This window comes from Palaemon carinicauda, chromosome 14, assembly GCF_036898095.1.
Source record: "Palaemon carinicauda isolate YSFRI2023 chromosome 14, ASM3689809v2, whole genome shotgun sequence".
Taxonomy (NCBI): domain Eukaryota; kingdom Metazoa; phylum Arthropoda; class Malacostraca; order Decapoda; family Palaemonidae; genus Palaemon; species Palaemon carinicauda.
The window spans coordinates 130734033-130746532 of record NC_090738.1 but is presented as its reverse complement, the minus strand read 5'-3'; the positions used below and the strand labels follow the sequence as shown (position 1 = coordinate 130746532).

At 33.8% G+C, this 12500-nt stretch overlaps 1 protein-coding gene across 1 annotated transcript in view; it reads right to left on the bottom strand.

Moving 5' to 3' along the window:
• Positions 1-2556: 2556 nt before the first annotated feature.
• LOC137653027 (mucin-2-like) overlaps positions 2557-12500 on the bottom strand; it is a 23093-nt gene continuing 13149 nt past the window's right edge. Inside the window, exons 2-3 of the mRNA XM_068386418.1 lie at positions 3485-4210; positions 2557-3317 (exon numbers count right to left, since the gene is read on the bottom strand). Coding sequence (XP_068242519.1) covers positions 2557-3317; positions 3485-4210 — 1487 coding nt within the window. The remainder of the gene's footprint in view (positions 3318-3484; positions 4211-12500) is intronic.

Sequence of the window (12500 nt, the reverse complement as noted above, 5' to 3'; positions counted from 1 at the left end):
CGACGTTATAAGTCATGGAAGGAAATCCCATAGTTTTCAATAGCATTTTCACGCCCCATTCGTAAAGAACAGAGAAGAAAAGGGGGTAATATTGCAGGGCCTGGCAAATTTGCAAAGTAACACTCAGCAGAATTGGTTGAACGGAAAAATATGACATTTTATATCAAGCGTAAAATGGAAAATTTGACTTTATAAGAAATTTGGATAAAAAAAAACGAAAAGGCGAAAGATTTATTGCCGCGCCTGATGTGAATTCACATAAAAGATGATGTCTATAGAAGTTCTCTGTAGATTCTTTCTATTACTTCGTACATTTACTCTTGATGTGATTTTGGAGAGGTGGTGTTTTTCGAGGATGAAATGGAGATTAGTAATTACCTCCGCTAACGAAGTTGGAAGGAGGTTATGTTTTCACCCCTGTTTGTGTTTGTAATTTGTCTGTTTTTTGTGAAATGCTTCCTAGCCACAATTTTAATCGTAGAGTAATGAAACTGAGGGTTTAATTGTTAAATAATAAACTAAAGTCTATAAAATTTTGGAAGATCAAGGTCAAAGGTCAAGGTCACGATTAAGCAAAATGTCCAATTCACGTAATCAGCGATAAGTTTGGATATCGTTGTCACAGAGTTCAAACTTGGCTCATATTTGAGTGTATAAATATTCACGTTAAACAATACATGTTAAGGTCAAAGGTCAAGATCAAGGTCTAGCAAAAGGTCGAGAAATAAGGTCTGCGCTCTACTGAGTGCCCCTCAGGTTATTCAAGCTTTTAATATTTTCGATCCGTATTTTCCTATTTTGGCAAATGGGATATTGTTTGATTAATGTCTTTATATTTGGCAGCATGATAGATTCTGGAATGAGAGGTTACGCTTTTGATATTATTAGATATACCCAATTCAGTAACTAGGTTAAATCTGTTGTTTTCAAACATTGCTGAATTGAAATTTATATTAATATTTTTTTCCATTTGATAGTTTTGTAAAATAGGTTTTCAGTTCCAATTGTTTAAAAAAAAACATTAGTATGCTATGAGATATTAAGGTTTGGCATAATTGTTCAATTATAATGGGAAGGTCTCTATAATTTCTTTGAATTACGTCAAAATTAAATGCTCAACAGATTTAATTTGAGTATTTGTCCTTTTATGAATAATACAATATCCATTGCTAGATTATTACCTCCCCAACGATGTTGGGCGGAGGTTATGTTTTCGCCCTGTTTGTCTGTTTGTTTGTGATCGACTTTCTGGCCACAATTTTAATCAGAGTAGTGAAACTTTCAAGGATTAATTATTATGTTGATACGTAGAAGGGGTTTTATTTTTAAAGTCTTAGGTCAAAGGTCAAGGTCAAGGTTGAGCAAAAGGTCGACAGAATTAACCGTAACCTTAACCCAACGTTCGCACATGGTTGTCACACAGACTTCATATACGCCTACGGTCTAAATTGATTCTGGGAAAGGCAAGCTGGATTCTAGAAATAAGCTGCTGTGGTGGAGGTCTGCACACTGAGTGTTTTATTTAGTTCAAATTTGGATTCCCTGGAAATAACACCAACAGTCTCAAATTTTTTTTCTGCATACAGTTCTCCTGGAAGCCTCTCGAATCCTTCTCATCATCTCTTCATATTTTAACATTTTGTCTATAAGCAAATTGACTTCCCCTGTTTGTTTTCCTTATTATGCTTAATAATAATCTTATTCACAATCGGAACCCCTCTATTCTAAATTAAACTACCCTCTGTTTTCATTTCTCTTTAAGCAAGCAAATAGCAAATATACCTTCCACTCACTCCTTTACAACAGCATAAGCGTTTTTTTTTTTTTTTTTTTTTTTTTTTTTTGAACCACCACCTAATTGTCAATGCTTTATTTTTCCCTTTTACATCCACAAGAAAATCATTCTCATCCTTTGCAGACATTCCAAACTCAACTTTGGTATCTCTTACACTATTAACTACTACTATTTCATTCAGCTCACGTACAACATTCGACTGGAGTCCTAAAAATACTACACTTTTTCCAAACTACGAAAATTCAAACTCTAAGTATGAAAATTCAAACTTTTTCGATTACTTTCTTTCCTGGGATTCTTGGTTTAAATTCCAGTCATAAGATTACATAATTATATTATTTTTATAGATATATTTTTTCTATCATCTGCCATATGATCATTGCTCATGTCATTACAATTAAAATTAGAATTGACAAATGAAAATATTTATTTTTTAATTCTACTTTCTTTTAGGAAAATTAAAGAGGTTTATTTTCTCATTTTAATCCAAACCAAGAAGGAAATTTCTTGTAACATGTTGAGAAACTAACAATCATGCATTTTAAGTTTTGGCATCCTTCATAATATTTCCTACAACCATTTTGAAGCATATACTCCCTCAAGGGATCCACAACCCTTCATGACGAGTGTCTTCTCTTGAAAGAGGTTTTTTCCAGGCTTTGCATTAATCGCCCAAACTAGAGCCAGCCTATATTCAATCCTCATCATTCTTCTCTTCCTCTTTCTTCCGCTCCTCATTTCCTATCCTCTTCATTGGCTCTTCATTTAGGTGTATGTGGTGTAGGAGTGGATGCAGGTGTATGTGGTGTAGGAGTGGAGGCAGGTGTATGTGGTGTAGAAGTGGGTGGAGGTGTATGTGATGTAGGAGTTGAAGCGGGTGTATGTGGTGTAGGAGTGGGTGCAGATGTATGTGGTGTAGGAGTTGAGGCAGGTGTATGTGGTGTTGGAGTTGAGGCAGGTGTATGTGGTGTAGGAGTTGAGGCAGGTGTATGTGGTGTTGGAGTGGAGGTAGGTGTATGTGGTGTAGGAGTGGAGGCAGATGTATGTGGTTTAGGAGTGGGTGCAGGTGTATGTGGTGTAGGAGTTGAGGCAGGTGTATGTGGTGTTGGAGTTGAGGCAGGTGTATGTGGTGTAGGAGTTGAGGCAGGTGTATGTGGTGTTGGAGTGGAGGTAGGTGTATGTGGTGTAAGAGTGGAGGCAGGTGTTTGTGGTGTAGGAGTGGGTGCAGATGTATGTGGTGTAAGAGTGGAGGCAGGTGTTTGTGGTGTAGGAGTGGGTGCAGATGTATGTGGTGTAGGAGTAGATGCTGGTGTATGTGGTGTAGGAGTGGAGGCAGATGTATGTGGTGTAGGAGTGGAGGCAGATGTATGTGGTGTAGGAGTGGAGGCAGATGTATGTGGTGTAGGAGTGGATGCTGGTGTATGTGGTGTAGGAGTGGGTGGAGGTGTATGTGGTGTTGGAGTGGAGGCAGATGTATGTGGTGTAGGAGTGAGTGCAGGTGTATGTGGTGTTGGAGTGGATGCTGGTGTATGTTGTGTACAGTAGGAGTGGGTGCAGGTGTATGCGATGCAGGAGTTGAGGCAGGTGTATGTGGTGTAGGAGTGGGTGCAGGTGTATGTGTTGGAGTGGAGGCAGATGTATGTGGTGTAGGAGTGGGTGCAGGTGTGTATGCGATGTAGGAGTTGAGGCAGGTGTATGTGGTGTAGGAGTAGAGGCAGGTGTATGGGGGTGTAGGAGTGGAGGCTGGTGTATGTGGTGTAGGAGTGGAGGCAGGTGTATGTGGTGTAGGAGTAGATGCTGGTGTATGTGGTGTAGGAGTGGGTGGGGGTGTATGTGATGTAGGATTGGAGGCAGATGTATGTGGTGTAGGAGTGGGTGCAGATGTATGTGGTGTAGGAGTGGGTGCATGTGTATGTGGTTTAGGAGTGGAGGCAAGTGTATGTGGTGTAGGATTGGGCGCAGGTGTATGTGGTGTAGGAGTGGGTGCAGATGTATGTGGTGTAGGAGTGGGTGCAGATGTATGTGGTGTAGGAGTGGGTGCAGATGTATGTGTTGGAGTGGAGGCAGATGTATGTGTTGGAGTGGAGGCAGATGTATGTGTTGGAGTGGAGGCAGATGTATGTGGTGCAGGAGTGGGTGCAGGTGTATGTGGTGTAGGAGTGGGTGCAGATGTATGTGGTGTAGGATTGTGCGCAGGTGTATGTGGTGTAGGAGTGGGTGCAGATGTATGTGGTGTAGGATTGGGCGCAGGTGTATGTGGTGTAGGAGTGGGTGCAGATGTATGTGGTGTAGGAGTGGAGGCAGATGTATGTGTTGGAGTGGAGGCAGATGTATGTGTTGGAGTGGAGGCAGATGTATGTGGTGCAGGAGTGGGTGCAGATGTATGTGGTGTAGGAGTGGGTGCAGGTGTATGCTCTGTAGATGTAGGTGTGTATGTTGATAATGTCAATTGCTGAACTTACTGTATATGTCATCTCCTTTAAAGGAGAATCTTTCAACTTTTACCTAGAATATATAGTTACTGTTCTGGCCGCCAGAGGGATACTAAACTGTCTCTATGTTTCTTGGGATAATAGGTAATGTAGAAAACTTACGGTGACAACCTGCGTTCCAGACGGAAAGGAAGGTATTTCTCCGTCTTTTCAAGGATTGTTATAGCTTTAGCATTAAATATAGAGAGACATAAATGGAGGAAGCCAGTTCCCTTGAATCGTCTAGTCTTTATATGGCCAATTCTGTTGCTAGTGAGAATGGTTATATTTGCATATTATGACGAGGGAAATGTGTGTAAATCTCTCGCTCTCTCTCTCTCTCTCTCTCTCTCTCTCTCTCTCTCTCTCTCTCTCTCTCTCTCTTTTCCGACAGTCAGTGAAACTATAAAAGAGCGTTGTCGTGGGAATTATGTATTATTCGTGTCATGAGAAATGTTATGAACTCGATATAAAATCAAACGTAGGGTTTGAAACTTTCATTAGATATGTATGAAGAAACTTTTTCAGTTTTCAGTGAGTAAATTTATATAAAGAAACTTTTCTACTTTTGAGTGAGTAAATGTATATGAAGAAACTTTTCTAGTATTGAGTGAGTAAATTTCTATGGTAGGCAATAAAACAACACCTATTTTTGCAGCTTCAAGGCGTCATCCCTAACTATTGAAAGTTCTAAAAAAATTTATGAATAAGCCCAGTAAGATATAGAAATATGCTTAAATGCTAGACGTCAAGTATTGCGCGCTCTACTGAAATCTATGCGTCTTAAAAAGTCATATTCATATGTTTGCCGTTACCACCAGGTGGCCACCACAAAGAAAGGTATCTAGCAAGTACGCCATGTTTCACTTTTGGGTAAAAACTTAAAGATTTTCATAAGACACTGAATGATAAACCCCCCCCCCCCCCCCCCTTCCAGGCATGAAATTTAAAAGGTATCTAGAAGTACATCATATTTTCACAAGAGAGCTTACAGTATGTACAATTATCTCTATTTTTGCTTCACTTTAGGGTAAAAACTTCAAAATTTACATGAGACACTGAACACTGAATGACCCCCCCCCCCCCTTGCAGGCATGAAATTGAAAAGGTATCTAGAAGTACGTCATGTTTCCATAAGAAAGCTTACAGTATGTGTAATTATCTATATTTCTGCTTCACTTTTGGGTAAATCTTCAAAATTTTCATAAGACACTGAATGATAACCCCCCCCCCCCCCCCTTTCCAGGCATGAAATTGAAAAGGTATCTAGAAGTACGCCATGTTTCCATAAGAAAACTTACAGTATGAGCAATTATCTATATTTCTGCTTCACTTTTGGGTAAAAACTTAAAGATTTTCATAAGACACTGAATGACCCCCCCCCCCTTCCTTTGCAGGCATGAAATTGGGTCATGGTATTTGGACCACCATATCATTGTCAACGATCCCGTTGCCTTACTTTAACCGAGTCATAAAACGGTACATAAAACCCATTGCGAAAGTGTGTTTGTCTTTTATATTCATCAAATAGGAAGACGTTTCGTCTGGTTCGCTTGAAGGATTGCGCTTTTTTTAGGTTTTTTTTTTTTATGATGAAAGATATGCGTGTTTTTCTTGCTTATGAAAGGATTGTGTATTTTTCTATGATAAGAGATGTGTGTTTTTCTTGGATTGTGTATTTTTTATGATAAAAGAAATGTGTTTCTTATATATTAAAGGATTATGTATTTTTCTTATATATTAAAGGATTGTGTATTTTTCTATGATAAAAGACGTGCTTTTTCTTATATATGAAAGGATTGTTTTTTATGATAAAAGATGTGTGTCATTCTTGTATATGAAACGACTGGTTTTTTTTCTAGGATTAAAGATGTGTTTTTCTTACATATGAAAGGCTGGTTTTTCATGATAAAGATATGTGTGTTTTTCTATGATGAAAGGTGTGTGTGTTTTTCTATGATGAAAGGTGTGTTTTTCTTATATATGAAAGGATTGTGTATCTTTCTTTAATAAAAGATGTATGTGTTTTTATTGCATGTGAAAGGATTGTGTATTTTCCTATGATAAAAGATGTGTATTATTCTTATATATGAAAGGATGTTTTTTTATGATAAAGATATGTGTGTTTTTCTATAATGGAAGATGTGTGTGTTTTTTCTTATATATGAAAGATTGTGTATTTTTCTTTAATAAAAGTGTGTGCTTTTCTTGCATATGAAAGGATTGTGTATTTTCCTATGGTAAAAGATGTGTGTTTTTCTTGTGTATGAAAGGATTGTTTTTAATATAAAATATTCTTTGTATATGAAAGTATATTTTTGTGTTTAGTTCTCCCCAACTAAAGTTTTCTTCATTTCTGATTATCATTTAATGCGCGCGCGCTTGCACACGCGCACACACACACACACACATTTTTTCGAAAATTTGTTTCCATTCTATTTTGATGGAATAATTCTTCGTTTCATATTTTAGTATTTTGAAATTGTGAAGTGCCGTTATGAGATTTACAATTCCTCCCGGATACTGTGTATTGAGTCCGACACTTTTTTCTCTCTCTGGGATTGATTGATTCATTTGAGGTTTTCTGGCATCCTGACATCTAAGGTCATTGACGCCGATTTTCACTCTGGGAGAGATGATGATGGAAAAATTAAAAATTACTTTTCAATACTTGTAGGGTTTTTGCAAAGTTTCCATTTTGGTTTTTATTAAAAAATTAATATAACTTCTTAGTTGTTTAAGTATATGAAAATACAGTTAACTTCATTAGTGTCTGAAACTTTTATTTTTAAATTAAATTGTAATATCTACAGGCTACTCTATTAAAATCTTAGCAAATTTTAACTTTTTTTTTATTTTAAATAACATAATTCTTAGATCTTTAGTAATAAATAAAACTAGTGAGACCTTTCACTGCGACTGGAAATTTTACATATTTTAAAGGAAATCGTAATGTTTACAGGGTCTTTGCAAATTTTAATTTTGCCTTATATTGAAAATTTTGAATAACATAAATCTTAGTTGTTTAGTAATAAAAAAAAGTAAGTAAAAACTTCCCTAGTGACTTGAGCAGTTATTTATTTAAAATTAAATTGTAATATCTACAGGGTACTCCATTAGGGCCTTTGTAAAGTTTTAATTTGGCTTTACATTGAAAATTTAAATTAACGTAAATCTTAACTGGTTAGTTATAAAAAGTAGAGTTTTTCCGCAATGACTGAAACATATATTTATTTTAAATGAAGCCATATCTACAGGCTACTCCGTTAGGGGCTTAGCAAAGTTTTCATTTTGCTTCATATTATAAAAAAAAAAAAAAAATGTTGGTTGTTTTATAATTAAAAAGTAGTTAAGATCTTCTGCAGTGATTGAAAAATATATTTATTTTAAATGAAACCACAATAGCTACAGGCTACTCTACTTGGGTTTTTGTAAAGTTTTCATTTTTTTTTATGTTGAAGATTTGTGATAGCATAAATATTAGTTGTTTATTAATAAAGATAAAACGTGAGACATTTCACTGTAACTAAACAATTTATTTATTTTAAAAGGAAAGTTTAATGGTTACAGGGCCATTGTAAGTTTTAATTTTACTTTATATTGGAAAAAAAATATTTATTTAGTAATTAGAAAAGTAGTTAAAGAACTTCCGTAGTGACTGAAAATTATTTAAAATTAAATTCAGATATCTCTATTATTTCTTCTTCATCTATAACGATTTAAAATAAAAATTTTATATTTGCATTATTTCTTCTTTAACTATAATGATTTAAAACTAAAATTTTATATCTGCATTATTTCTTCTTTATCTATAATGATTTAAGATAAAAATTTTATATCTGCATTATTTCTTCTTTATATATAACGATTTAAGATAAAAATGTTATATCTGCATTATTTCTTCTTTATCTATAACGACTTAAAATAAAAATGTTATATCTGCATTATTTCTTCTTTATCTATAGTGATTTAAGATAAAAATTTTATATCTGCATTATTTCTTCTTTATATATAACGATTTAAGATAAAAATGTTATATCTGCATTATTTCTTCTTTATCTATAACGACTTAAAATAAAAATGTTATATCTGCATTATTTCTTCTTTATCTATAGTGATTTAAGATAAAAATTTTATATCTGCATTATTTCTTCTTTATCTAAAATTATTTAAAACAAAAATTTTATATCTGCATTATTTATTTCAATGTTGTTACTGTCCTTGAAATGTTTGATTTTTCCTTGTTTCCTTTCCTCACTGGGCTATTTTCCCTGTTGGGGTCCCAGGGCTTATAGCATCCTGCTTTTCCAACTAGGGTTGTTGCTTAGCAATTAATAATAATAATAATAATAATAATAATAATAATAATATTGATTCTTTCTCTATAATAATTTAAAATAAAAATGTTATATCTGCATTATTTCTTCTTTATCTATAATGATTTAAACAAAAAATATATCTGCATTATTTATTTCAATGTTGTTACTGTCCTTGAAATGTTTGATTTTTCCTTGTTTCCTTTCCTCACTGGGCTATTTTCCCTGTTGGGGTCCCAGGGCTTATAGCATCCTGCTTTTTCTAACTAGGGTTGTAGCTTAGCAATTAATAATAATAATAATAATAATTCTTTTTATCTATAATGATTTAAAACAAAAATTTTATATCTGTATTATTTATTTCAATGTTGTTACTGTCCTTGAAATGTTTGATTTTTCCTTGCTTCCTTTCCTCACTGGGCTATTTTCCCTGTTGGGGTCCCAGGGCTTATAGCATCCTGCTTTTCCAACTAGGGTTTTAGCTTAGCAATTAATAATAATAACAATAATAATAATAATAATAATAATAATTCTTTTTATCTATAATGATTTAAAACAAAAATTTTATATCTGCATTATTTCTTCTTTATCTATAATGATTTAAAACAAAAATTTTATATCTGCATTATTTCTTCTTTATCTATAATGATTTAAAACAAAAATTTTATATCTGCATTATTTATTTCAGTGTTGTTACTGTCCTTGAAATGTTTGATTTTTCCTTGTTTCCTTTCCTCACTGGGCTATTTTCCCTGTTGGGGTTCTAGGGCTTATAGCATCCTGCTTTTCCAACTAGGGTTGTAGCTCAGCAATTAATAATAATAATAATAATAATAATATTTCTTTTTATCTATGATTTAAAACAAAAATTTTAAATCTGCATTATTTCTTCTCTATCTATAATGATTTAAAACAATAATTTTATATCTGCATTATTTATTTCAATGTTGTTACTGTCCTTGAAATAGTTTGATTTTTCCTTGCTTCCTTTCCTCACTGGGCTATTTTCCCTGTTGGGGTCCCAGGGCTTATAGCATCCTGCTTTTCCAACTAGGGTTTTAGCTTAGCAATTAATAATAATAATAATAGTAATAATATTTCTTCTTTATCTATAATGATTTAAAATAAAAATTTTATATCTGCATTATTTATTTCAATGTTGTTACTGTCCTTGAAATGTTTGATTTTTCCTTGTTTCCTTTCCTCACTGGGCTATTTTCCTTGTTTGGGTCCCAGGGCATATAGCATCCTGCTTTTCCAACTAGGGTTGTAGCTTAGCAATTAATAATAATAATAATAATAATAATATTACTTTTTATCTATAATGATTTAAAATAAAAATGTTCTATCTGCATTATTTCTTCTTTATCTATAATGATCTAAAAAAAAATTATATCTGCATTATTTATTTCAATGTTGTTACTGTCCTTGAAATGTTTGATTTTTCCTTTTTTCCTTTCCTCACTGGGCTATTTTCCCTGTTGGGGTCTCAGGGCTTATAGCATCCTGCTTTTCCAACTAAGGTTGTAGCTTAGCAATTGATAATAATAATAATAATATTTCTTTTTATCGATAATGATCTAAAATAAAAATGTTATATCTGCATTATTTCTTCTTCATCTATAATGATGCCTTTCCCCCGTCAAGAAAAAAACTTATCTGGAGGTGCTTCTCACGTTTCCCCTTTATTATGTTGGAAGTCCATCACCATTAGAGAAATGTGACACGCCATTACACCAAATAAGATTCATTCCTAATGTGGGGAGCTGAAACGGTACGCCATCAAAGAACTCAGAATGGGGGTCATCACATTCAACAAAGAATATTCATCTGTAAATCTTTTTTTTTTTAATTGGGTGATGACAATAATGGAATATCATCCAAAAGGAAGAGGGAACACATTATGTGATTTTTTTTTATGGTGAGTATTTTGGCATATCTGGAAGGGAAACAAAACTCATAATGTGAAATATTTTTTTTTCTTTGGAGAGATTTGGTCAATGATTACAATTTTGGAATATCCAAAAAGGAGTCGATTTTTTCCTGACAATTTTGGAATATCCAAAAGTAAGACAAAATCGTTATATGAAATGTTTTTTTTTTTTTTATGACAATTTAGGCATATCCAAAAGGGAGACAAAACTCATTATGTGAATTAATTTTTTTCGCAATTTTGGCATATCCAAAAGGGAGACATAACTCATTATATGAATTTTTTTTCTGGCAATTTTGGCATACAATCCAAAAGGAAGACAAAACTCATTATGTGAAATAATGTTTTTTTAGCTCCTTCAGAACGCAAGATGAAACCACATGTATGAGCCATAACATTAAGTGGAAATTGGATTTGCTTCCAGCATGCAAATCTAGGTCTGGTAATGTTCACATGTTTTACATTTCGCCAGAGATGCATTTCACTCCCAGAAATGACGCTCATTTTCTTGAAGTAGAACGAACGCTCGGTAAAGAGCATACCTTTGCCAACGCCACTTTTGTCAATGACGATACTATATTATGTTGTATATGACAAGATGGGCAATTAAATTATGCACATTTTCGTACTAGCTTCGTGCAAAAACAGATCAAAATTAGCCACGATATGGCAAAAAGACGTCTTTTACCTTTTCGTGATCTGGGCCTTGACCTTTGACCCAATCACTCCCAAAATCTATTATAATTGTCCTTGCATCATGGCCAATCAGCCCACTAAATTTCATGAAATTCGGTCAAATAGATTTTGAGTTACACAAATCACAAACACACAGACAGACATACAAATAAACACATGCATTTCATATTTTTTACCTTTTTGTGATCTTGGCCTTTACCTTTGACTCAATCTATGCAAAAATCTATCAAAATTGTCCATGGATCATGGCCAAGAATCCAACCAAATTTCGTGAAATTCGGTCAAATAGTCTTTGAGTTATACGAATCACAAGCACTCAGACAAAAAAAAAAAAAAAAAAAAAAAACACCCTAAAACATAACCTCAGCAACGAATTTGACAAACGTAATCAAGATCAACAATCGCCGTGTTTCGATTTCTTCTAAATCGCTCCAAGCCTTGCTTCCCATTCACAGTGTCACTGTGTAGCTCCGACGGGGAACTATTCCACGGTGTCATTATAATCACTCATTCTCGTGTGATGGCATCAGAGTGATGACTCACCTCATTATGTCCTTTGCATCGTTTTCTTTAAGGGGGTCGTTGTTCGGAAGTAAAAATTGGAGTTGCAGCTGGGGTGGATGAATGGCTCGTTGGATGAAGGTTGAATACTAGCTCGTTGTAAAGCTTTAGTAATCGTTATTACGATTTTCTTTTGACTGTATATATATATATATATATATATATATATATATATATATATATATATATATATATATATATATATACATACATATTTATATATATATATTATTATTATTATTATTATTATTATTATTATTATTACTATCCAAGCTACAACCCTAGTTGGAAAAGCAAGATGCTATAAGCCCAGGGGCTCCAACAGGGAAAAATAGCCCAGTGAGGAAAGGAAATAAGGAAATAAATAAATGAAGAGAACAAATTATCAATAAATCATTCTAAAATAAGTAACCACGTCAAAACAGACATGTCATGTATAAACTATTAACAACAACAAAAACAAATATGTCATATGTGTGTGTATTAAAATAATAATAATAATAATAATAATAATAATAATAATAATATGCAATTTGCTAGTCTCTGTCAACTTTTTTTGCAACACGAGATATTGTGGATTTGATAGCTCTTAAAGGTTTAAAGGCCGCTCATGAATGGCAGAGGCAAGAGATAGTGACATCCCCCTATCAAGCATGACAATGCCCTAGAGACTGACCATATTACATATGTTCACCATCCAAGGCTCCTCTCCATCCAAGCTAGGACCA